Source organism: Cibotium barometz, chromosome 40 (genome assembly GCF_041138505.1).
Source record: "Cibotium barometz isolate CiBa-2024 chromosome 40, ASM4113850v1, whole genome shotgun sequence".
NCBI lineage: Eukaryota > Viridiplantae > Streptophyta > Polypodiopsida > Cyatheales > Cibotiaceae > Cibotium > Cibotium barometz.
Genome location: NC_141085.1, coordinates 759,490 through 787,208, shown reverse-complemented (window position 1 = coordinate 787,208; position 27,719 = coordinate 759,490). Strand labels below are relative to the sequence as shown.

At 45.5% G+C, this 27,719-nt stretch overlaps 1 protein-coding gene across 7 annotated transcripts in view; it reads right to left on the bottom strand.

Annotated features, from left to right (window-relative positions):
* Positions 1 to 27,039, bottom strand: part of LOC147615085 (putative inactive purple acid phosphatase 27) — a 126,605-nt gene extending 99,566 nt beyond the window's left edge. For 6 of the 7 annotated variants that reach the window (XR_015262744.1, XR_015262743.1, XM_086779044.1 and 3 more), the window contains exons 1-4: positions 26,335 to 27,039; positions 21,824 to 21,911; positions 21,459 to 21,725; positions 21,273 to 21,381 (exon numbers count right to left, since the gene is read on the bottom strand). Coding sequence is in view for 5 of the 7 variants with exons in the window: in XM_086779044.1 (XP_086635170.1) it covers positions 21,273 to 21,381; positions 21,459 to 21,725; positions 21,824 to 21,911; positions 26,335 to 26,696 (826 nt within the window). In the remaining 2 variants the exon portion in view is untranslated. The remainder of the gene's footprint in view (positions 1 to 21,272; positions 21,382 to 21,458; positions 21,726 to 21,823; positions 21,912 to 26,334) is intronic. The other variant, XM_086779045.1, reaches the window with a different exon arrangement.
* Positions 27,040 to 27,719: the final 680 nt, after the last annotated feature.

The window sequence follows — 27,719 nt, the reverse complement described above, 5'->3', positions numbered from 1 at the left end:
ATACACGGACCGGAGGCACGGTGGTAGACTACATTATGGGGTCTGTGGAGGCATCACAGCTTGTCACCTCATTCTCCATTCCACCTCGTCCTATTGGGGCAGATCATACATACTTGGCATTTTCACTAGCCGGATCACCAATATCACCAGTCCCCCACATACCGACGCCACACACTACCATCTACTTCACACATGACATGGCAGACATATACACTGGCAGAGTAGAGGATGGACTCCTACTCATGGATCCCCTGGCACCTATGGATACCATTACAGCCCAGCTGGCATCACTCCTACACACGGCTGCATTACAGAGCTTCCCACATCGTGTACACTCAGGAGAGCCTGTGAGACCTGGGACTATGCCCCAAAACAGATGGTATGATGACGAGTGCAGAGCTCTATACTCACGGCTCCGCATACAGAGAGCCTTGGGAGCCATCACAGAGCAGGAGTCGAGGAGAGAGATGAGGAGACTTACTCGCCGCAAAAGGCGGGCCTTCGCAGAGATACAGGAGCTAGAGATCTTTCATTTCTTCATGAGTAGAGATAGCCCTGTCTCATGGCGGCACTTGAGAGAGCCCCGGACCCCGACGCCTATTGCAGACCCACAGACATGGCACACATATGCAGAGGGTCTATACCATGCCCCACAGCAGCCACCTATACCTCAGCCACAGGAGCCTCGACCTACCACAGCTAGTTTCTTTACCCACTCGATGGTACAGGAAGCTATCCGCCGCCTACAGCATGGACGGGCCGCCGACCATATGGGCCTGCAGGGTGAGCATCTCATATATACAGTAGATTCTTTAGCTCCTTTTCTTGCACACCTGTTTAACAGGGCACTAGCAGAGGGTTTGCCTGCGGAGTGAACGATGCACACCATTGTGCTGATTCACAAAACAGGGGATATGCTCGATCCGAGCAACTACATGACGGTTATGGTTAGCCACGTGCTGGCCAAACTCTATGGTGCAGTGCTGGAGCAAGAGCTTAGCTTATATGCTGAGCGAGCAGGTTTACGCTCATTAGGGCAGGCAGGCTTCAGGAGAGCTTTCTCTACCACTGACCATGTATTCACTTTGAGATGTATGATTGATCAGGCCAGAGTGAGGAAGAGAAAGCTCTATTGCTGCTTTGTGGATTTCCGCAAGGCATTTGACACAGTACCACGAGAGAGGCTCTTTCAGCGCCTACAGTCTCTTGGCATACCAGCAGATATGACATGGGGCATCTATGCATTATATGAGCAGGTTTTTGGGCGAGTCAGATGTCCAGGAGGTATGTCCGAGACTATTGCTAGCACCATTGGTGTGAAGCAAGGATGCCCACTTTCCCCCATGCTATTTGGGTTATACATTGATGAGGTGGCTGACTTCATTACACGGGGAGGCGGAGATGGAGTTGATTTAGCAGGTACCTCAGTACATATTATGCTCTATGCTGATGATATTGTATTAGTGTCTGAGTCTCCAGGTGGTCTGCAGCAGCATCTACATGCACTCGATGATTTCTGCACACAGAGGGGTCTTACTGTGAACCTTGGGAAAACCAAGGTTATGGTCTTTCATACATCGAGACAGGGCAGGAGTCAGCTGACATTCACTCTCGCAGGATGCCAGGTGGAGGTGGTGACATCATACGTGTACCTAGGGGTTACCTTCTCTGTAGCAGCCACACGCTTCACCATGGGTTCAACAGCCAAAGCTAGATTGACACGGGGATATGCAGCATTGGCTATGCTAGAGAGACAGTGTCACCAGGCGCATTTTCAGGAGCCCCAGACGAAGGGGTGGCTATTTGACACATTAGTCACACCGGCATTGATGTATGGAGCAACGGTATGGGCGCCAGGCCTTGCTACCCATTGGTGGACACAGATCGAGAGACCACAAGCCCTCATGATGGCACACATGATACGCAGCAAACCGTCAGTACCTCATGACATTATCCGAGCAGAGTTTGCTGCACCTCCTATCATGGTAGAGGCCATATTTCAGACTATATGCCTGCTAGACAGATTCAGAGAGATGCCACAGGACAGATTGTCATACAGAGCTTTTGAGGCATCTAGACAGCTGGCTGAGGCAGGAGACAGAGGATCATGGTATGCACAGGTCACACATTGGTTCTCACAGCATGGCCTAGACATGGATCATCTACCACCATTCCAGTATGACAGGAATGCACCACATATCCGTCTCTCTCATAGTGAGAGGAACAGAGTATTGAGACAGGATCTATGGCAGCTCTATACACGAGAGACATGGATATTGCCTACACAGCCTCTTCCACCGAAGATGCTATACTACAGAGATCACTTCATGAGTATCACTGATGATGGATTTATAGAGAGGCCTAGATACATGGAGGGCTTTTTACCACACGGCTCCCGAGTGGCTATTGGTCAACTTAGAGTTTCATCACACCGATTGGAGATTGAGACTGGCAGAGCAGCACGGATCCCCCGACGAGAGGAGAGGGTATGCAGATTGTGCAGAGAGGAGGTGGAGAGTGAGGAGCATTATGTATGCAGATGCAGAGCATATACAGCCATCAGAGAGAGATATCCCATTTTATTCAGAGAGCCACATTCCCTACGCCAGATCTTTGAGGCAGCAGACCAGCGCATACTGGGGAGATACATTCTAGACATACAGCGCCACAGCGAGACATTATTACAGGCTCAGACAGCTCCAGAGGGGGGACGACAGACACAGATTACTACATTTTTTCAGAGATCCATCCCACTCCCAGCCCCTACACGGCAGGGAATTACTCTCCAGAGAGCAGAGACACTTAGAGCCCGCAGGAGACAGAGGACACCTGGCTTTCGGACACCACGCCTATACCAGAGAGAGATGACAGAGATCAGAGCTCAGTTTCACAGAGAGGGTGCGGAGCGACTGGCTCGCTTCAGAGCACACCCAGGCATGTTCTTTAGGGAGCTGTGGACACCCCCTTCACTGATGTATACCATTTTATTCCCCCAGTATGGTACAGGATGGAGCTAGCTAGGTTGCATATCATGATTGTATACTCCATGCATATAGCTTTGCATTCTCCTAGTAGTAGAGCTCCATCCCCTGCACACCCAGATTCAGCTTTTTTTTTGTTCAGTACTCTTTCATTTTGTTGGGATGACAGAGGCTCTTTAGTGCACAAGGTCTCATAGGAGGGTCCCTCCCACTCACATCCAATGCAGCTGATTGCCCTCATGGCCTTTTTCCATCGTGGTGTGCGCACAATGTGAAAAGACAAAGCACATTGGATGAAAAGTCTAGTGAGTTCCCTAGTTGCATCTTTAATTGCTTGCTTTTGCATGCTTGCTTGAATGCTTGCTCTCTTTAGAGAGGCTTTGGGTGCTACGGGCAAAGGGGTTCGTGTTGCCATGGGAGTGGAACTACCAGCACCTCCAAATCCTGCTTGGCTCTCTGCATCTTCCTTTGAACCCAACCGTGTTCTCTTTGATGCCTCACATGTATCCTCACTAGCCCCAATATCCTCGAGCACAGGCCCACAACCGCGTCCTGCCAGTTGCTTTCTTTTCCATTCTTGTAGCTCGGCTTTGATGTTTGCAGGCACAAGTTTGCATGCACTAATGCCTTCCCCGGTTAAACCTGTGAAATGGACCTTAATACGGATTATGGACCCTCTTGAACAAACCCCGCAAAAATTGCATTTCCACTTTTGTGTGCCTGAACCACCATATTTAGATACAGGAGTGACATGGGCCCACATGGCATCCTAATGCAAGGCATCTTGACAAAAGCAAGGCTGGATTGGCACCCTAGCATGAAAACCCCCAAATTTCAAAACATGTGTGTCTTTTACAAAATTGAAGAAAAAAAGCACAAATCAGCACGACCAACCTGAGGGTTGGCGGGCACGGAACCTCGAAAGTGCGGGAGGAGCTGGTAGGAGCTGATTTGTGCAAGGCAGGAGCTCCTTCAATCAATTTCCCAGTCGCTTGTAGACGTTTTTTCAAAAAACATGCTCTCTGGATAGAAAACGTCGAAAAACGTAGGTTTTCCCAGGCAGCATGAAAGAAACGTGTTTCATTCCAATGAAACGTTTCATTTCATTCAGATGGAATGAAACGCGTTTCATTGCAACACTGTTTATGTGCTTGTGGATGAACCATATGGTCATTCAAGTTTATGCGCGTATAGAAGAGCCATGTGGGCTGTTATACATGTTTGTGCGCTTATTTAAGGACATGCTAGATAGCCATATTGGATGGACACATTTATGGTTCTATATCGATAATCCGGCATCTCCCATGGGGAGAGTAAGGCCCTCAAAGCTTATACATGTTATATTTCTCCTTGGATAATGAAATACTCCAAGGGGGATCAGCCCATTCCGGCCTCTATGCGGTATTATATGTGCAACTTTCATTTTCAGCTTTGTGGATTGTTTAATGGCTGTGATTAAATCCCGAAATGTTTAATTGTGCTGGTCAAGAGATGCACACCCACTCCCGCACTTCCCGGGCGAGTTTCATTGGTATCAAAGCACAAGGCTCTCATTCTTATGTGAACGATATTATTAAGGTGCATAATATGGCCATTGGTAGGATTATACATTGAAGTACCAAGCATAATGGGAAGTGAACATTATGGTTTCTTGGAGTCTGTGAGGAGGCATCTATCTTCTATCTTTGTACTATGGAAGCTGCTTCTCAAGCTCAAAGCAAGCTATAATGGAGTTCTATTTGTCTCATGGCTTCATGATGTTTTCAACAAAGAAGAAGAACTAAGTATTCTTTGAGATTACAAAGAAGAAGAACTAAGTATTCTTTGAGATTACAAAGCTATTACTTTTTTATTCTTCATGGTTTATGTGTTTTGAGCACCTAACCCTTGTGTGTAAATGCAAGGAGAAGTGTTGTATGTTTTTCTTGAATGTGTTCCATGAAAAATTCTTTTCATAGCTGAGAAGCCTAGAATCTAGAGGTCATCTCTATTGTGAGTACGATACTCGCTCAAGGACTATATATATATATATATATATGGTCATCTTTGCATTCTTCAGTTTGATGGCTTTATAGACTTATGGCTCCCATGAATTCTTTTCATGGATCCCTTTATTGGGATGGATTATATCTATGGAGATTTCTTTCTTAGACGAGATTTATATAGATATTGGGCTTTACAAGCAATTTCTATGGACGAATCTATCCGAGTTCATAGAGAAGAAATATTCGGATATCTCATGGATATGATGCTTTTATGGATAAAGTCCGCCTCTACTCCAAGGTGTGTGGTCAGCACAAAGCATGTGGTAAGAGTTATGGTACAAGTCTATGGATTCCTGAACCTCTTTTCTAGGGATTTGGATCTATCCTCATGTTTATGGATTATGTTTATGGCTCCCTTTTACTGGGATGGATTATTCTTTTTGGCTCCCTTAATTTGGGTGCATTGAACTTATGGAACTCGTGGTTCACATACCTTGTGTAACGTTCTCTTGTCCTACGTGCTCTCTTGAAGATTGTTTCTACCATGTGTGGGTGGATCAATAGAGAGCAAATGGAAGGGAACATGGGCACTTGAGAGGGTAGTGTGAATTGGTGGCTGAAATGCCTACAAACTATTGGTGGCTGAAATGCCTATAAACTATGTGTAGCAGAAATGCTTATGGAACACCAGGCTATCTATGCCTGCAAGTGATTGTTTTATCTTATTACTAGAGCCCACCTCTCATCCAAGGTGCGTGGCCAGAGTACCAATAGGGAGTGTAAGTGGTAGAGTGGACATGTGTCACCACTTCTCTGGCAGAGGACTGAAATGATGTCATGCTTGATACATGTGGAAGGGCTCCATGGAAGGATTGGTATCCTGGTGTGAGTTCCTGGCATGATTTATGAACTCATGGAAGGGTGGTAACCCTGGTGAGTGACTCTGGACTCATGGAAGGTTGGTTACCTTGGTGAGTACTTTTTGGTCCTGTGTGGATGGCGCCTGTGAACGGGCTAGTTGGATGTACAAGATGTAAGTTGGGAGATTTCATCAACTATGTTTATGCACCAGCATATGTATGTGAGTTGCACATGCATGGATGACTTGTTTTTGAGGGACACCTGGACAACCCGTGGATACGTGTGTGCACACTTGTTTGGGACTCATATGGTTTCCTTATGTGTTTTGCAGGTGGTAAGTGTGCACACTTAACCCAATTTATTCATTATTTCATGTTACAAAGGTTTATTGGGTGCAAGGTTCACATTCACTGTGGGCGGACACACTTATAATTTTATAAGCGAGTTCACATCAGGGTGGACTATTTTTAATGAACCAAGGCCAAATATGAGAGATGGGCACCAAGGCACTCCCAAAAAGCTCCACGAGTTGCTATTCTGGGTGTGGGAGGACCAAAGTGGGCAAGCCCTGACTTGTAGAGCACTCAACTGGAAATCATGGGCTGTTAGGAGCTGTGTGGACAAGAAAAACAGCAAGTTTACTCATATGCATGAGCTACAGGTGGAATACATGCGAAGTACAAGGGTCCCAGGGCTGGCTGGCTGGCTGCTATTTCTCTCTACAAGGCTCATCTACAAGGGCTGCAGGCTGATCGATTTGGCTCCAGGAGCTTGTGCATGGCTGTTGGGACTGTTTTTGGGTTTCTTTGCTGCGCATAGGGCTTGGACGGAATGAGTAGAGCCCCTACAGGAGCTGGCCGACTGATATAAGGACCATTGTTGGCTGTTTTTTTTTCACAAGTTTGCAAGAGGTTTCTCGTGAACGAAACTTGAGCAAACATGTCCCTAGACAAGTACCAGACCTGGGGATGTGATCTGGTGGAACCTGTGGGTGGCCAGTGAGCCAAAACCATGGCTGGTTACTGTTTTGCAGGTTTGGGACAGCACTTTGTTAACCGCTCTATCCAAGTACAGGAGTGGTTGGTGAAACCGGCCTTGACGGGCAGTGAAACAAACACTCGCACACAAAACACTTCAACACGCTTGAGGACCTGGAAAAGGAAAACAAACAGGGGGAGCTACAGTGCTCCTGCAAAAAGTACACGGACACCGATTGGCCCCAAAACGCAATGGTGCCCATTGCGGTATTTCTTTACTTGATCAAATTTGAGTACAAACTCGTCCCGGATGCCTATCGCGTCGAAGCTGCTGAATACTTCCACGCCCGGGCTTGTCTCGAAGGCCATGCCACCGTCGTCCACCGGCGCCCCGCCTCTCCGCCACCACCTGAGGCCATCGCTCCGCCTGCACCACCACCTAAGACCATCGCTCCGCCTACACCACCACGTGCTCGCCTTAGCCGAAGGAAAGTAAACAAAACGCTGACCCCTGCTCTCTCTCTGTCCAGTGCTACCTACGCTCTCTAGCGACCAGCCTTAGATGCGTCTCACACCACCGCGTCTCCACACGCCACACGACGCCTCCTGTAGCCAGCCCACGTGAGAGAGATATTTAGGCTGCGATCCCAAGGTGATGCGCCACCCTTCGCTTTTATAACCAAAGATGAGATTCCGCCTGCTTTCCCCAAAAAGCCAAAAGCAAATAGCAAAAACGCATCCTTACAAAAATAATATTATTTTAAGTCATCAAAGGTTATAAAACCTTATAAATTCAAAATCCTTTTGTCCCTTTCTTTAAATCCTTTTGTCCCCTTCACACTTGGGCTAGCCACACATGGGTTTCTTTCTCAATTCCAAACTGATGCCTTTCACACTGTCCATCCTGTGCCCGTGCCCACCTGCTTACTGTCCAGAGAAAAACACAAGGTCGTAACATACCCCCCTCTTGAAAAATAGCAAGCGTCCTCGATTGCACTCAATAACACAGTAAGGCATCGTATGAGCAAAGATTCCCCATATGACAAAAGCAATGCCCCTCCAGTGCATCTGGGTGATGAAACAATCATCCTGGACAATAAGGCCACACTGTCACGTCAAAGTGGCAAACAACTCTTGCTTGTTCCTTCAGAACCTGCAGCAAAAGTCTAAAACCAAGTGAAAACATGTAACCTGTGTTAGCGAAAAACAAAACCATGCGTCATTCTACATATGACACATATATGCATTCGCAAACAATATGCTCCTCAAGATGCTCTACCTACTCCAAAATAACAGTCTAAGGACTACTCGCAAGTCTTACGCCCATGGACATCCACGACTAGAGGTACAACATGAGCGTATGAAAGCACTCAATGCATCCAAACAGTACATCCACTAAGTACTTCCCACATATGTCTCATGGCTATCCCGCAGGAATCACACCCAGTGGTGCATCCATGAACATAGTAAAGTACTTGATGTAGCATACCAATATACATGCCTCACACGACACAATCCAAAGTATTACCCAATGTATTCTCAAGGGTACCAAGATCCAATGGCACCGGAATACAATAATACCTCAGAAAGTGTATTAATACATGCACAAATAGAGTTCGATCCATATATCCATGAACCAAACTAACTCTAGGACTGCTCGCCAAGACTTATGCCCTCCATAGAGTCTCGAAGTGTTAGCTCAGGTTGCTGCAGACTTTGAGCTCAACCAAACCATGCCATTCCAAAGGAGACCAACTCCACAAATAGCATCATCTCAATATCCAATTGACCAATACCCTCGTCAAGAACAGCCAGAACCATATGACAAAGATCAATGTCCCAATCTTCCTCAGTCATACTTTAGTTCCAAAGACAAAAACCATCTCTGTTAACCATAGATGTAAACAAAGCTATCCATAGTTGCAGTTATAGTTCATGGTGCGGCCGACTGTGAACCATACCCAACTTTACCATCTCATGTGACTAGTACACAATATCATAGAAGTCCCATAAGCAGATGTACCGTCAGCCTCCAGTACCTTCGGGTGAATACAAAGATGTCACCAAGCGACTCCTAGATGACAACTGAGCCTGTCTGTAACAAGGGAGCGGAGGTGCTACCCCCCTCTTGAGCATCAAGCAATGCTCCAAACCTATGCTCTGCTAAACCTGAATGAGCCGTCGCAAGAGTCGGCTCCAACTCAAAGACATCAAGATAAAAGCTGCAATACCTAAGGTGAATCTGCTAAGTCACCCTCCTCCATCCACTTCGCATCCATCGGTGAATAGTTCTTGAACTTCACAAGATAGCGACGAGAAACGTTACCTTGTATCTTTCTTTCCTTGTGTGCCAGTATCTGCTCGGGAAGAATAAGAACCTCATCAAGTCCCTCTGCTTCCGTCTGAGCCTCATCTGATACATTCACAGGCACCCAAAACCTGCTTGCACTCCACCCAAGTGGTAAGCACAAGTCCCAAATGAAGCATAGTAGATCACCACTACTAAACATAGAAAGAAGCTGCCTTCTGAACCCCATGAAGCCTCTGTGAAGATACCGCCGGTGACAAAGAGTCAAAAGCCATAGCCTTCAACCCATCTCTTGCACCATAACACTTCAATTGCTTCTTGTTCCTCGCTGACTACTTCCTGTCCTTGGTGTCTTTCTCATGAGCTTCATCTTTAGCTTTTGCTCTTCACCTCATACAGGCAAAGACACACAATCCTGCACTGTCTCCTGCACTTCCTTTTCACTTTCCACAAGTTGAAGCTTTTGATGTGACAACCACGGGCTCGCCTCCTTGAGAAAGTCGACGATATCCCGGCAATGGAAAAATGAAACCGGCCTTCAGAAATTTGACGGGCGGTGAAACAAACACTCGCACACAAAACACTTCAACACCCTTGAGGACCTGGAAAAGGAAAACAAACAAGGGGAGCTAGAGTGCTCCTGCAAAAAGTACACGGACACCGATTGTCCCAAAACGCAGTGGCACCCCTTGCGGTATTTCTTTACTTCATCAAATTTGAGTACAAAGTTCAACTTGTAGAATCCTCCACCAATAGGATCCCTTATAGTTTCACCCAGGACTTCCAAATCAGAACTCTCGTTATTACAGCACAGCATACCATAGAGAAGACACACCTGTACAACTGTTAGAAGTCATCTCCTGTCTATACATATACACCAAGCCCTCTGTTGTGGGTGTGCCCGCCCTTATTAGATGTTTTCTCATTTTTCCCCACTCTCCATATTTTTCCCCATTTTTTCCATGGCTTGTGTTGCTGCCCTGTGCTGGCAGGATACTCCAGGTTCAGGCCGACTATCACACGTGTGGATGTGACCTTTGATAGAGGTTGGCTAACTGGCTTATACAAGTCGTGTACCCCACTCATGTTGGCTGACTGGATGACACCACTCGTTAGGCAATCGGGTGCCTTCAGCCCTGGCCGACTGGGTATTTGGGGCCATATAAAATGGCCCCATAGCCCCCATGCCAGTGTATCATTTCAGGATCTTCTTTGTGTATATAGAGCACAGTTACACGCCTCTATCTCTCTCTCTCTTGTGCTGTTGTTTTCTGCATTGCGTTTTCTCGTGTTCCCAGATTTGGTCATCATCTCCGCTGCGTATTCTGACATGGTATCAGAGCTCTGGGCTCGTGATAGTTCTTGGGATTTGTGCGAGCAAGAGGGGGACTGTTGTGTTGCTGATTGGTGGACCGTACGGGACTGTTTGGGAAGAGGAGAAGCAAGAGGACGGTGGGCTGATTTGCTGGACAGCCACTTGCAGGTGTAAGTTCTTCTTTGTTCCCACCCACCCACCCTTTTTCAGAGTACATCCCCGCAATGGCAGATCTGTTAGAGATGGCCGAGAGGCATGTGAAGATCCCTACACTCCCCACGTTCCCAGTGGACCGTCAGTTGGACGGGAACAACTACGGCATATGGAAGGTTATGATGGAATCTGTTCTGGAGTCTTACAACCTTGCTGATTTCATCATTGTTGGGTTCCACGGCCGGAAGTAGCGGAAGGGAAGTTACCGTCGATCCGAAAGGACCGGGAGGCATAGGCATAGATGTGGGATCGTGTCCACGCCAAGGTCCATTCGTTTATCTTCCTCAACTACACACCGCAAGTAATCAATCATGTAAACCATATGACGCTGGCCAGAGGAATATGGCAGCATTTGGCTTCTCTTTACAATAGGGTATCGCCCATGAAGAGGATTTCCTTGGAAGTACAGATGCGGGTTATGAGCCCTGCAAAGTCGTTGACGATTCGGGAGCATATTAACAAGCTACAGGCTCTTGAGCAGGAAGTTCTTCAAGTAGGAAGGAGATAACGTCAGAAGACATGGCCATAACGTTGCTGTCGCATTTGTCCTCTCAGTACTCAACATTTTACTCGTCTTCGATTACCAGTGGCAGGCTCAACACCATCACGTGGGAGGAGTGGAACGATTCACGAACCCTCCTCACGGTGGAGGTTCGGAGGCCTTAACTGGCCAATGGTCGAAAGGCTGTAACACGGGCAAAGGGAAGGCTTCATCAGAGAAGTCTTCTGAGAAGAAGTCCGTCGCTGACCGCGAGAAACTAAAGCAGAGAGGACCTGTAATGATTGTGGCGAGAATGGCCACTATTGGAGACAGTGTCCCAAGCGGAAGACCGAGAAGGGTGAAGATTCCTCAGCAGCAATCATGAAGACTCCGGCTTTTGTGCACCTGGAGGTGATGGACACCGACGTTTCATTTTCTTCAGGCAAGGAGGAGGTTGGAAGATTCTCCGCAACGGATACTCAGGAGTGGATTCTAGACAGTGGTGCTTCCAGGCACATGACTCCTTCCCGTTCAGATTTACAAGATATTCACATGAATCCAAAGACATGCTTTCCACATGAAACCAAAGACCTGTATCCGATAAACCAAAGACCTGTATCCGATAAACCAAAGACCTGTATCCCATAAACTATAGGCTTGTTTCCTCGATACCAAAGTCCTGTCTCCTCTTGAAAACCAATGTCCTGTTTCCATGAGAAACCCACAGATACACCATCCAATCACGGTGCCAAAACCAAGGTTGTTTTCCATAGCAATACCCTGTGCTTTTCCATAACCCAGAGAGAGAAAGATAGAGAAAAGCCTATCTCTATTCTCCTTCAGCCAACCCACGTGCATCCCATAGAAAGAAAAATACAAAACTCTCTGATGGAGGTGTCGATGATCTGGCAGACGGCGAGAGCGATCATGGAGGTCTTGTTGGTGCCGGACTGGGCCTGAGCGATGACGTCGCGGTTCAGGATGATGGGACGAATAGCGCGCTGCTGAATGGCCGTGGGCGTCTCGAAGCCGTAGGTGTAAATGCCCCGTAGGAGCTCGTCCCGGATTCCTATCGCGTCGAAGCTGCTGTATACTTCCACGCCCAGGCTTGTCTCAAAGGCCATGCCATCGTCGTCCACCGGCGCCCCGCCTCCGCCACCACCTGAGGCCATCACTCCACCTGCACCGCCACCTGAGACCATCGCTCCGCCTACACCATCTGAGGCCAGTGCTCACCTTAGCTGAAGGAAAGTAAACAAAACGCTGACCCCTGCTCTCTCTCTGTCCAGTGCTACCTGCGTTCTCTAGCGACCAGCCTTAGATGCGCCTCACACCACCACGTCTCCACATGCCACACGACGACTCCTGTAGCCAGCCCACGTGAGAGAGATATTCAGGCTGCGATCCCAAGGTGATGCGCCACCCTTCACTTTTATAACCAAAGATGCAATTCCGCCTGCTTTCCCCAAAAAGCCAAAAGCAAATAGCAAAAACGCATCCTTACAAAAATAATATTATTTTAAGTCATCAAAGATTATAAAACCTTATAAACTCAAAATCCTTTTGTCCCTTTCTTTAAATCCTTTTGTCCCCTTCACACTTGGGCTAGCCACACATGGGTTTCTTTCTCGATTCCAAACTGATGCCTTTCACACTATCCATCCCGTGCCCGTGCCCACCTGCTTATTGTCCAGAGAAAAACACAGGGTCGTAACAGTTGGTGATCACTCTACCTCGGTTGGTGACCGAGGGTGTTCTACAGGAGCGGTTGGTGGCTGCTCAACCTTGGTTGGTGATCGAGGGTGTTGCTACAAGAGTGGTTGGTGACCGAGGAGTTGCAGGTAATGTGTTTACCTATGTTTCCACAGTTGGATAAATCTGGTGTCGGGCGGCTGGATGAGTGTGTACTCTCCGGGCACCCACATCTTGTACATATAAATACTTCTGTTGGTAATACAGATACCTGCCGGGGGGGGGGAGGGCCGCCTTGCCCAAATTCAGCCCCTAGTGCTGTGTCATGTGCAAGTTGGTTTATGTTTGCAGGATGTATATGCTCATGTAATGTTTCACAATGATGGTAATCATGTATATGCCAGGAATGGTTGATGTATGTATGCTGTTTTGGTAGTGAATTGGTTCCATATACACGTGCCCGTGTGTGACAACATGACACTAGGTTGGCAGAGGACTTATGTCTACGCCAAGGGTCATGTGGACTAACACCTTGTTGGCAGGGGACTATGTCCAAAGCCAAGTGTCAGAAGACAGGAATCTGGACTTATGGGACTGATTTCTTGCCCATTTACTTGGGACAAGATTATGCTATCTGGACTTATGGAACTAATTTGTCTCGCCCATTTATTTGAGATAGGATTATGCTATTTGGACTTATGGGACTGATTTGTCTCACCCATTTAGTTCGAACATGATTATGATATCTGGACTTATGGGACTATTTTGTCTCACCCATTTATTTGGGATATGATTTTGATAATGATATTGTGGAGACTTATTCAGTCTCTCCCATTTATTTGGGACATGGATTTTTTTTCAGCCATATTGGAATCACTATCTCCCCATACGGGAGCCAAGAGGTTCATTGTTCATCTCACCATACATGTGGATTCATGTTGGAATTGCGAGAGAGCAATTCAATGAACACTCCACCATACGCATGGATTCGTGTTGGGATTTTGGAGTGAGTGCTTCGTTGTAACCACACCAAACTCGTTGATCAGAGTTGGGATTATCTAGGAGAACATGGAAACCATTGGGATTGGGAAAAAGGATTGCCAGAACTATGGAGAACCAACTTTTCTATCACAATGGTTTGTGCTCTGGAATGGCACAAGTTTGTGTGCATAGCACATGTTTCCGTGCGAAGCACTAGTTTCTTGTGTATGGCATTTGTTTGAGTGTCTTAGCACATGGTTGGCGATTTTCATTGGCATATGATTATCTCATTGTTGATATTGGTTATTGAGGCACAGTTAGCTCTTGTGCCTATGTCTAGCATTTCTTCCACGGAATTCTTGCCCATTTACTTCGGGACATGGTTATATCTTCATATATGGTTTGAAGCTTTGAAGTTGAGGACAACTTTTAAGAAGCTGGGAGGAAATGTCACCATTTTGGGCATCTCCAGAATTCATGTGTGTGGATGGGCTTTGGATGTCCAAAAGATCAAGAATGTACAAGCTTTGGGAATGGGGGATTATCCAATATAGAGAACCAAGTGTTCGTACCATGGTCCAAGCACTCGACACGGTTGGACACAAAAATGGACTTTGGAGCTCAAGTGTCAAGTGGAAAGTATGTATGACGAACTCTTGAGGATTTGGGAGAGATCAAGCAATGAAACACGTTTCTACGTGGTGCTTACATGTATTTCTCATTTGGTGGAACACAAAGATATCATCTCCTAAATTTTAGAGAAAGTTGCTGTTTTTGGCAATCTCCGATGGAATTTCCGTCCTTGTAATTACCTCCGGAATTCAACAAAGATTGAGTATTGCCAAAGCGCCATTGTGAAATAAGCTATCATCTGGGATATTTTTAGAGCTGCAGATTGTGGAATTTTTGGCCCTTGAATTTGGGACATGTGGCAGATAAAAGTGAGACAAGTGTCCTCACACTTGTCAATTCAGATCTACACACCGCATTGTAGCATTTTCTTACTTATTTGAATATGGGAGAGTTATTGCTTGGGCGAGTTTGAGCTTCAAGCAGGTTTTTTGAGGCTGAAAACATTGATTTTTCACCATGTCTCTTCATTTCTAAGCCCACCATGGCCATATCTAGCTTGGGGAAGATGATTTTCACTACTCTACACCATCTTGCACACCTCGAATGGCTGCTTTTCAGCAAAACAATCCTAAAGCTTGCTGAAATTTCTGGTTTTATAAGCTCATGAATGAGCCACATGGACTGGTCCACACGTTTATGAGTTCATGGACAAGCCACATGGGCTGGTTTACAGGTTTTGGCGCTAATAGACGCTGTTGGTTTATGCGCTGCTGGTCTACAGGTTTATAAGCTCATGAATGAGCCACATGGGCTAGTTTACAAGTTTATGAGTTCATGGATAAGCCACATGGGCTGGTTTACAGGTTTATGTGCTTGTGGATGAACCATATGGTCATACAAGTTTATGCGCGTATAGAAGAGCCATGTGGGCTGTTATACATGTTTGTGCGCCTATTTAAGGACATGCTAGATAGCCATATTGGATGAAGGACATGTTTATGGTTGTATATGGATAATCTGGCATCTCCCATGGGGAGAGTAAGGCCCTCAAAGCTTGTACATGTTATATTTCTCCTTGGATATTGAAATACTCCAAGGGGGGGGTCCGCCCATTCCGGCCTCTATGCGGTGTTAAATGTGCAACTTTTATTTTCAGCTTTGTGGATTGTTTAATGGCTGTGATTAAATCCTGAAATGATTAATTGTGCTCATGGTCAAGCGATGCACACCCACTCCCGCGCTTCCCAGGCGAGTTTCACCAGACTCTATAAAGATGAGCTGGCAGATTTCATTGACAAAGTGGGACGTGAGAAAACTACCCTAGCTGAGCCGTAATATTCATTCTCTTTTATACATACAATGCACCACTATTCGCGCACACAGCAGGGCATTTACAAAGACACTTGGATGCATTACACTCAAGAGAACAAGACATGCGCATGAATCTTGGAAAGACCCGTGTGCAGCCATTTCTGCTCGCTTTTCCCAACACCCTTGCTCGGGCCCCCAAGGCAGCAACTAGTAGGGGAAAACATGTCTCAACCCCTGGAGGGGGAACAGGATGGTGAGACAACCTTTCACCCCCCCCCACGAAGGCACCAAATGCCTACCGCAGAAGACTGAGGGAAGGAATCATGTCCCCTGGCTCACGAAGGATTACGAAGATGGCCCGACGAGATGAGGCCCTTTATGAGGAGCTACAGCTTCACATAAGGACAGAGATGAACACCATGCGATAGGAGCTTGAAAAGGAATGGACCGAGCAGATGCATGCCCAAAGGAAAGTGATATACGAAACGCTGAAGGAAGAGATATATGTCCAATTGAAGGGAGAAATGCAAGCCAAAGTACGGGTTGAGATGGAATTAGCCCAAGCCTTGATGCACACGGAAATGAAAAAAGAGCTCGAGAGATTGGCACAACAGTTGCATCGTACGAAGGCACTTTGAAGACATGTATGGCTGACCACGAAAAAGACATCACAGAAATGCAAAACACTTTGGAATCATGCAAGGCAAAAGTGGCTGCAAGTGAGAAGGAAATGCATTCATGGGCTGAAATTGCCAGTGCCACAAAGAAACAAATTGAGGAAGTCAACCCATGGATTGAAGTAGTAAAAAAACAGAAGGATACACCAGTCAATAAAGTAGAGGTGATGAATGCTACATTGGAAGAGGAAGCCAAGAGACGGGCACGTGCCTTATATGTACGTGTAGTTGGGTGGGAAGATAAGGGAAATCCCCAAGAGGATGCAAAAGCTCTTGCAACAAAAATTGGAGCCACTGATGTACCCTTTACCGAAGCATGGCAAGTAGGCAAAGATGAAACCAGGGCGAAGATATTGATCATCAGATTTGGTGACTTGGAGAAGAAGAAGGCCTTCCTCTCCAAAAGGATGGCCCTTAAGGGGGAAAAGATTTATTTGGATGAGGACCTTACACCAGCACAGATAGCACACCGGAAGGAACACATGCCGCGTGTGCTTGAGGCAAGGAAAGAGGGGAAATGGGTGGTGTACAGAGATGGCTAAGTCATCATTATGGAGAGGAGGCCCGCTTGACGGTGCACGGCCTATGAGACCTTACGATCCTTACGATTCACGGTGCACGGCCTATGAGACCTTACGATTCACGGTGTGGAATTGCAACGGAGCCCTTAGAACAGATGCAGGATACTTTGAGGATACTTTCAGACACAGTGATATCGCTATGTATACGGAGACCCATCAGTGCACAAACAAGAGGCCTCCTGACGTCCGGGGTTATAGATGGGAATCAATTTTCCGCCCTCAGCCACGCACAGTGGGAGGTACCAGAGGATCTGGAGGAGTGGCAATACTTTACAGGGAGGAGCTTCGTGACAAAATACATGTGGTACATAGAGATGCAGATGCGAGGTACATGTGGGTCCGAATATGCAGAGGGGGGCTCCGCGAGCTATATGTGGCGGTATGCTACTTTCCCCCATCCCACTCCAGGTTTGCCAGCATGGGAGACAAGTTACTATTGGGAGACTTTGATGCACGTACAGGCACAGAGCAGACAGAGTTGTATGATATTCAAGAGTCTATGTACCGGGAGATCACGGCAGAGGATGTAGGGTTGCAGAGATCAGCACAGGATGAGGGGGAGATTACAGATTATGGCAGGCATTTTCTCACACTCAGGAGTGCACATGGGTTGGTCATATACAATGGCTTATCGAGATGGCAAGTATCAGATGCTCTCACACACTGGAACTCTAAAGGGGGAGCGAGCACAGTGGACTACTTGATGGGATCTCCTTCATTATACCTGATGTGCGGGGTTTCACGATTTCCAGTAGGCCCATTGGCATAGCAGCCGATCATGCATACCTGAGTTTCACACTAGTAGGTAGATCCCCGAGAGATGGGCCAGTCACTCATCTACCTAGGTACCCGAGATATCAGTTTACACATGAGATAGTTGGGGTTTATCGAGATGCAGTATCTGATGGCTTGTTCGCTTTAGACCCGCATAGCCCTCTGGACGAGATCACGAGAGGATTGGCGGGTGTACTACATGCATCCGCCTCATATGCATTTCCCTGCACTATGATCCCTTCCACCCACCCCCGCAGCACTGCCCCATAGAACAGTTGGTATGATGATAAGTGTCGTGAGACACGAGCACAACTACAGCATGAGATTGCCATTGGGTCTCACACGCATAGACCATAGTTGCAAACATTCGCGAATGCATGGTGTTGCAAACGTTTGCAAACGTTTGCAGTTTGCATCCCTTTGCAAACTTGACCTGCAATTTCAAGTTTCAAGCTTTCAAGTTTTTCATTGTGTTTTCAAGCATTGACTTTGAACATTCTATTTATGCCCAAAAAAATTATTTTTTTAACCTGCCACGAATGCGAATGCATCCACCCTCAATGCATTCTTTTGCAAACTCGGCATTCTCGAATGCGAATGCACGAATGCAAAGAATGCTTGCAACTATGGCATAGACAGGCCAGGATGATCTTTCAGCGCCTTGTGCAGAGGAAGAAACGAGCCTATCTGGCTAAGCTAGAGGAGGAGATCTACCAACTCTTCCTGGGGAAGGACAGCAAGAGGGCATGGAAGATGTTTCAGGAGAGACACCCTGGTACTCCGATTACTGCACCTGAGGCATGGCATACTTATGCTAGAGAGCTATATGATGCACCAGGACAGCCCCCCACCCCCCCTCCACTGGGAGCTACACCGGCTAGCAGCACCTTTTTTACTATGCGGATGGTGCTAGATGCGATAGACAGGTTACAGAATGGAAAGGCACAGGATCATGATGGGCTAGTTGGAGAGCACTTCTCATATGCACAAGACACTTTGGCTCCGCTCATCGTACATGTGTTTAATCGTGCCATTTGTGAGGGTTTCCCGACAAGCTAGACAGAGCATATCATTGTACCACTCTTTAAGAGTGGGGACCCCATGGTACCAGGCAACTACAGGACAATCATGATTGGTCATTACTTGGCCAAAGTATATGGCTCTATATTGGAGTCAGAGCTGAGCCGATGGGCAAAGAGGCATGGTCATCGAGCACATGGACAGGCTGGCTTTAGGAGAGGATTTACTACCTTGGATCACATACTGACACTTCGGGCACTTATTGAAGAGGGCAGGGCACAGAAGAGAAGGATATACTGCTGCTTTGTGGACTTCCGCAAAGCCTTCGATACCGTACCACGTGCCAGGCTTATGCACAGATTGCATGACATTGAGGTACCCGAGGATATGCAGTGGGGGATATATGCTTTGTATGAGTCTGTGACAACAAGCAGAGTCCGAGCTCCAGGCGGACTATCTGGTAGGGTGACCAGCACGATAGGGGTGAAGCAGGGATGCCCGCTATCGCCCACCCTCTTTGGACTGTACATTGATGCGGTCTCTGATTATGTAGACAGATTGGGAGGCCCAGGGGCATGTCTGGCAAGGGTGTTGATACCCATCTTGTTATATGCTGATGATATTGTTCTAATCTCAAACTCTCCGGAGGGATTACAGAGACACCTGGATGCATTACAGCCTACAGGCTTTCTGTGCGGATAGAGATCTGACAGTGAACCTTGGGAAAACCAAGGTTATGGTGTTTAACACCACACAGGCATGGTGACGAGATCAGAGCCTCAGTTCACTTTCCAAGGGGAGCCGGTAGAGTACGTCACGTCATATGTCTACTTGGGGGTTACTTTCACAGGACCGCGTTTCTCCCTAAAGGAGGCAGCAGCAGCTACATTAGCTCGAGGGCATGCAGCCTTGGGGGCACTTGAGAGGCAGTGTGCACACATACATTTCAGGAGCCACGCACCAAATTGTGGCTATTTGATACGCTTGTCACACCGACCCTCCTGTACGGAGCTCCAATTTGGGAGCCTAGTATACATCACAAATCTCAGAGAGCGACAGATGAGGGATGGAGGCAAATGGAGAGACCACTGATTATGATGATTGCCCACATGATTCGGAGCAAATCATCAGTACCACATGAGATTGTTCGGGCTGAGCTGGGTGCCCCACCAGTAGTAACCGAGGCCCTATTCCAAGTAGTTACCTTTTTACAGCGGCTATGGGAGCTCCCTCAACAAAGGTACTCCCGATTGGCATTGACCTCATCCATACAGTTGGCAGAGGATGGAGATACTCATTGTTGGTACGCTCAGATGAGATCATGGTTTGACCTACATGGTTTGCGGATAGGCACTACCACCCTTTCAGTACAGTCTGGATTGTCCCTATCACATGGGATACGTTGTGCCATTGGACAGATCCGGACCTCATCACACCAGGATTGAGACAGGGCAATATGTGCATCAGATCTTGGATGACCGCATTTGTCAGCTATGCTACCACGAGGTAGAGACAGAGGAACACTACATTTGCCGATATACAGTCTATTATGAGATCCGAGGGAGATATCACTGCCTCTCCGAGAGGGTTTTGGGCCGTTACGCAGGGTCATGGAGTTTGAGGATCAGAGATGCCTGGGATTGTTTCTACTTGAGCTCAGGAGACACAGAGAGATCCTCTTGGTAGACAGGAGGCTGAGCCATGATGTACCTAGACAGAGGACCCTGACAGATTTCTTCGGCACCAGCACCAGCAACCCAGCCCACACACCTCCTGATACCTCCTCCATTGGGCCATCAAGGCACCAACCACGCTCCCAGGGAGTCACCACTAATTGAGCAATTATCTTATGTCGTGCTCGTCGGCCACGCCCACCAGGATCCCGACCACGACATCCTCACCATCGCCAGATCAGAGCCATTATTGCTCGGCATCGGAGGCGCCTACCTCGCTTCTACGACGTCTCCATTCTAGACAGCCCCCTGGCGGAGATACTTGATCTAAGGAGAGGGCAACACTTCAACTGATCAGCATACATGGATCTACCTGATGTACATTTTTCAGTATTTTCTACTCAATATCATCTCGGAGTCTTCCAGTTCTGTTCTTATAACTGTAGGACAATCAGTTTATTGTACTTTTTAGTCTCATTTAGTTGTTCTCTTTGATGAGACACCAACTTCAGATGTACTCTCAGTTTTGGTCTCATAAGCCACTATGGCCTCTTAGAGACGTTAATATATCATTTCATTTCATTTCTATCCCTCTCTTGCTAGCGATTCAAGAGATCCCAGGCTCGTCCTAGTCCTTGCACTAAGATTCCCTCATATGGATCATATGTGGTCTGTTGGCTTGGCCATGACACTTACTCTCTCTCTCTCTCTCTCTCTCTCTCTCTCTCTCTCTCTCTCAATCGGATCCGATTCTATATTTCTGTTTCTGTTTGCTACACTGCTCCAATGTAACATGAGTTTGCAGATATTCAAACACATAGAGAGCTACATACAGAGAAAAAAGAGGAGAAGGGTGACGGACTGCTTACTGCACATGTCACTTTGGTGGAATGTTGTCACAGTGGATGAGGCAGACTTGCCATCAGCATAATGGACAGTTTGAGGCTGAGAGTTTCCACTCACCCACGTGAGTTTCATCTACAAAGAAAATGATACAAGACATTTAACCAAAAGTTTTTAAATACAAGGGCAGAAGTTAATGGCCGTGCACTCACAGCAGTTCCGGTCGAATCGACGGCTGAAAGGTGGCCATAGAGGGGCTGGTTGGGGTTCATAAAGGGGAGGGGGTCAGAATGGGCGAGGACGCAGGGTGAGTCGAAGCCGCCCGTGAAGAAGACGAGCTTGATGTCCGTCCGGACATTGATCAGGTCGAAGGTAAGGGAACCCCTGCACGACCTCGTCACACAAGCACTCCCAAAATGCATGGAGCATGCCTTGTTCGAACACTGCATGTACGCTGGATCCTCTTTCAAGTATTGGAACTGCGGGCGCACGCGCACAACACACAGCATGACATAGAATGAGCGACTCTTCCCATAATTCTTGAGTAGAGAGAGAGAGAGAGAGATGGGTTTCTCACCCTGATCGGATAATGGCATAGCAGAGGTAGTGAAGCTAAGTCTCCCGTTTCCACGTACAAAAGCTCACTTTGTAGACAGGTGGAGACGCTGCAAAACAGGCAATCATTCAATAGAAGTTGAAAGTTGTCAATCTACACGGTAGTGATCTGTAGATTGTGTCTATGTGGACTCTCACATAGACCCATATCTACGTCTGTCTCTCACGTGCATAGACACAACCCTCTTTTTCACACACACGTGCACATGCACTCTTTCTCTTCCAACACCCGTCTCGCATACACACTCGCGTACACACACCTTTCAAATACAGATGAGTGACTATGTATACACATACATGTGTGTATGAATGTGTTTATATATAATATTATTATATATTTACTATATGTATATTGATTCATATATCATTATTATTATATATTTACTATATATATTTTTAATTTACAAATTTTTCTATTTTTATTTAACAACTATATATTTGTATTATATTATTATGTATATTTATATATTATTTTATTTTATTTATTTATATTTAAATATTAATATATATTATGTATATTTATATATTATATTAAATTAATATATTTATAATATATTACAATTATATGTATATATATCTTAAATTTTCTTATTTATACTTATGTATTGTTATATATATATAAGTATAGATTTAAAATATATATATATGTATGTATGTATGTAAATTAAAAAACACACATTTATATTTTTATTTAAATTAATATATTTATATTTTATTACAATTTATTTTTATTCTCTTTCTCTCTCTCTCCCCACCTGTCCCCATCTCACTCTCTCTCTTGCTCTCTCTCACACACACACATACACCTTCTCTCTCTTACACACACACACATACACCCTCTCCCTCTTGCTCTCTCTCACACACACATACACCCTCTCTCTCTCTCACACGTACACACCTGCACACGCACTCTCCCCCCTACACACTCTCACTCACACAGAAATTCTTTGAGCTCTCTCTTTTTGACACTCTCTCTCTCTCTCTCTCTCTCTCTCTCTCTCTAACTCACATACACACACACACACACACACACACACACACACACACATCTCTATCTTCTCTCACACACTCTCCCAAACATAGTCTCTCTCTCTCTCTCTCTCTCTCTCTCTCTCTCTCTCTCTCTCTCTCTCTCTCGCACTACCTTTCTGCCACCCACAAGTGGGGCAGATTGGCTAGTGCGAGGGCCCTTATAAAGGCCATGATCCACCCGAGTTCAAGTCTCACCGTTGGTCGTATATGCCCTCGTGTTGCAATCTACCGACGTTAATACCTCTCTCTCTCATAGTGTGTGTGTGTGTGTACCTCTCTCTCTCTCTCATAGTGTGTGTGTGTGTGTGTAATAAAAGAGGACCCTCGCCCTACCTTTCTGCCACCCACAAGTGGGGCAGATTGGCTAGTGCGAGGGCCCTTATAAAGGCCATGATCCACCCGAGTTCAAGTCCCATCGTTGGTCGTATATGCCCTCGTGTTGCATTCTACCGACGTTAATACCTCTCTCTCTCTCTCTCTCTCTCTCTCTCTCTCTCTCTCTCTCTCTCTCTCTCTCTCTCTCTCTTACGCACACACACATTCTCTTTCTCTCACACACGTACACATACACATGTAAACATATATTATGTTTTATTATATTTAGACATATATACCTGCACATACATATATATATATATGTATTTATAAGTATAAATAAATTTATATATACACACATATACACATAATTTTAATTAATTAAATTTAGATTAAATTCTAATGGGTGGGGATGCCTGGTGAGGTGTGGTGTGCTCACTCTTAAATAAGTGTATCTTACATATAATATCTTTTGTCTTTTCTTTACAATGAGACTCTATGAGCCACTACTATTTATCCTACCTTTCTATCCTCCTGTCGAATCTTTCACACTGGTATGGATTTTGTTTCTATGTTGTTGTAAATGATGTCATTTCTTCCAAAACCAATCTTGCAAAGTTGCATATATCTATCTCATTTCAATTTCAATTGAGTATCTATCTCATTTCAATTTCAATTGAGCAATAACATTAACTAGTGTGCTTATCTTTTATGATTCTTTATGGTTTGCCTAGAGATTTGAAAGGGTTGAATGTCTTGCAAAGCAATGTTTAGCAAACTATTTTTACCCTACCTTTTATGTATCCTTTTCATAAGAGGAAATTGTAATTTCGAACATTTCATTTTTTTTATACTCTCACTAGAATATAATAGAAGTTGAGACATTTGACTAGCTAGCTGACAGGCTTGTATCAGCATATCCCTTACCTTCTCCCTACTAAATGCCAAAGTTCTCTTGATGCCTTTGTGAGCTAGGGCATTCCTTTGTTCCCAAATCTCTGCAAGCACATAGGCCTTGATAGTGTGCCATATTTTGAATAAAGCAGGGTTCATCTTGCCCTTGCAACCAATCAGCACCTATCTCCAGTGTAGCTTGTCTAATACATCACATTCATTCAAGAGTTTGCTTATCTTATCCTAGATAGGATGGACACCCTTACACTCCCAAAGTGCATGCAGTAATGACTCTTTTTGGTTCTTGCATCTTAGGCACCACCATCACTCCATTTTGAAGTCACATCTCTAATAAGAAGTTTTTGATGAGGGATTCTCTGCAAGAACAAGTCAAGTCTACCAACACCAGTAGATTTCCAGGTCTAGACTGATCTCCTCTTGCAATATCTGTGGGTTAGTCTGCATCCAACCTTATCCCAAGTTTTGACAGTCTTGTCTATCCAGACACCAGTGTGTTTGACCACCCTCATCCTTTTACCTTTTTCTTTGATGTAGTTCCCACTCCTTATGGATTGTTCAGAAGTAAGAAATGGGGCAGTTGGCCAGGTGGACTTAATTCTACTTATGGTGTCAAACAAAAATAGCCTCACTTCTACACAGTGTTTGCCATACCTCCAAGGGGATGACCCACTCCTGTGATGAACGAGGGTTCCAAATATCCTTGAAATGCCTTAGGCCCTTATCACTAATTTGCTTAGCCAACCTTTTGTTCCTGAGGATAGCAGGGGTGTCATCTTTCATTGCAGCTTTGTTGAACCATATGCTTTGGGCTAGGGAATATAATAGAAGTTGAGACATTTGAGGAGGGTTTATTTTCCTTCTCTCGGAGGATTTTAATCATCTCTAAATTAAAGCGAAAGGTTATCATTTTAGGAGCTCTACCCCCTAAAACTCATGGCAAGCTGAATAGTTCAAATCTCAAACTTTCTAATCTGATTAAAAGGACATTCAAAGACACATTAGATCAAAATTTTCTTTTGAAGTTTCACTATTCCTTCGCTCTTAGGGTCCAGATTGGTCTCCACTATGAAGATCATCCGATAATTTCATTTAAAACAGTGAAGTAAAAACTAGAATGACATTCATTTCTCATATATTAGTATACATGATAGAACGAATGAGGGTAAACTTTCAAGTCCCTTGGGCCTTTGTTTCTGCATGCCTCTAGGTTACCCTTGCAAGTACGATCAATTATGGGTTCCTATGTGAATTTTGATTTGTGTGCATTTGGGGTCGATTGAGATAACTTGCCATGATTCTTTTACACCTTTCTCTGTTCAACAATTGCATGGAAATGGTGTAATTGTTGATAGGGTTCTTACAAAGCAATCAAACTTCCACAACTTTCACCAACAACCATAGACCACTCCAAGTGTGGAAACCAGCCTTTTGAAAGATACAGAGGTTGTTTCCACAATCCTCCTCAATTGGTTGATGGAGAGCAAGCTGCATTGATGAAGAGTTACATGGAAAAAAAACAAAAGCCCGAAAAATTGCTGCAACTCATTGTGTAGAGAGGGTGACATGTTGACAATTTTGAAAATGTTACACTAGTGGTGTTGTGATCGTAGAGGTGGAAAGGACCGATCACAATACCTCCCAGTCACAATAGCACCAACCTCCTAGTAAACCCTACGAGTGGAATTCTTCCAAGAGGGGTTCCAAGAGTTGTAGGAGGTAGGAACAGCCTCAAAGAAGAAGCTTCAAAAGCGAGGAAGTCATTATTTTTAAAATTTTAATTAAAGGAGGCAACTTAAAGTTTGAAAGGATGGGCATTTCTATACGGTACCTGGCAGCCAATACTCTAGATTTTACATACAGTCACTGCATTAATATGGACAGATATGAAAGGCTTTTTAACTCACACGCTGCACGGAGACTGTATGTAACGCAGTCACCGGTGCATGGAGAGAGACGTACAAGTTACAACTGCCACAAGCCTTTACCAAAAATGTAAGTACAAAAAGTTGCCGAATATATTATTATTATAAATATATATATATATATATATAGCAGCGTTAGGTGATTTGTGCAGGTTACAATAAGTTAGAAACGAGGTGACAGTATAAACTAACTAGCATTCGTTGCTTGTCCAACGGAAAACAGGCTTAATTAAGTACATAACCAAAGTTTAATGAACATTAAATGAGAGCTGAGAGAGGGGGGACTGACTCTGAGGTTGAGGGGGTGAACACTGCTATCCAGTCGTCGTCGCTGGGCTCGATGACTCCACTGACGGTGACCGTCACGTTCTGGCGGTCGGCAAGCGGCCCGGTAGCGTCGTGGGAGATGGAGAGGAAGGGGTTGGGATCGAAGCAGCTCAGCAGCTTCCTCCTATCCAGCGAGCTCAACATCGTAGTATGATTATAGATGTTGTTAGTTGGGTAATCAGCGTGGTCCTCGGCCTGATAGTGAGTTTGCAGCACCCTGGTTGCCGTTGTGGCAGTGATTCGTGTCGTCAACGCAACCCCAACTGCAATTAGTAGGCGTAAGAGCAGTAATAATTTGCGGCGCCTGTGGAGAGATGGCGCCATTGAACCTTGTGAGGTAAACTAAGGATCAATGTACTAATTTGCAGCCTCTTCCTGAAGTAATTAACGTTTGCAGCAGAGAAGACAGCAGTCAGGCACTATGCGCCACTGTTTTAATTATTGTTCTGTAGATGCGCAAGACAAGAAGTGGAGGGAAATACCTATGCAATATGCCAACAACCGAGAGCATTAGCATCGTTCCAAGGCGTACATTTATATTCCCTTGTGATGTAGCCCAGCTAACTAATTTCTTAAATATATGGCGGAGCGAGGTCGGAGCGTCGGCTGCTTAAGACGTCACCAGCTTGTCTTATTCGTAACGACCTCAAACGTACTCAAAAAAATCCCCCAAAAGAGGCCAAGGTGCATCATGTCCTCGGCGGTGTTGAAGTTAACATGAGAGCCCTTCAAATCTTCTCCAATAAAAATAGGGTTGCAAAAGAAGGCCACTATTTTGAAAAATTTTCTAAATTTTACATATTTAATTAGTCAATTGAAGGTCAGGGTAGGCTTTCAAATTTCAGTCGTGGTCCTCAAGCATAGATATTATGTTTCTCGATGAATGAAAATACAGATCTAAGTAGACATTCTCCAGTGGGATTTTTGAGGCTCCAATGTGCTCCACCTCACTTGAAACTACAAACAACTCCTCCAATGATAGCTTAAGAAACTCTACCCGAGTTTCAAGGCGCCCATGAGACTGGAGGGAATGCCCTCCTCTTCACCATTCTTGAGCATGGAATGTGCTCGATTGCTGCCTAGGGGGGTGTTGGGGCATTCCCTACCTCATCACCCCACACATGTAAAATTTTAGGAAAAGGCTCGAAATTTCAAGAGGATATGTGTAAAGGTCTAGAAACTGACACTGCTTGTACCCTTCGATCTTGCCCTTTCTTATTGGCCTTGTCCAATAGTGTAGCTAGTATTGGATACTATCGCGTGGCAAAGCTTACACTTGTTCACTCATGAAGGTTCATCATGGCCTAATTCCTTCCTTCCTTTTTTCTTACCCATGACTCAAAGGAG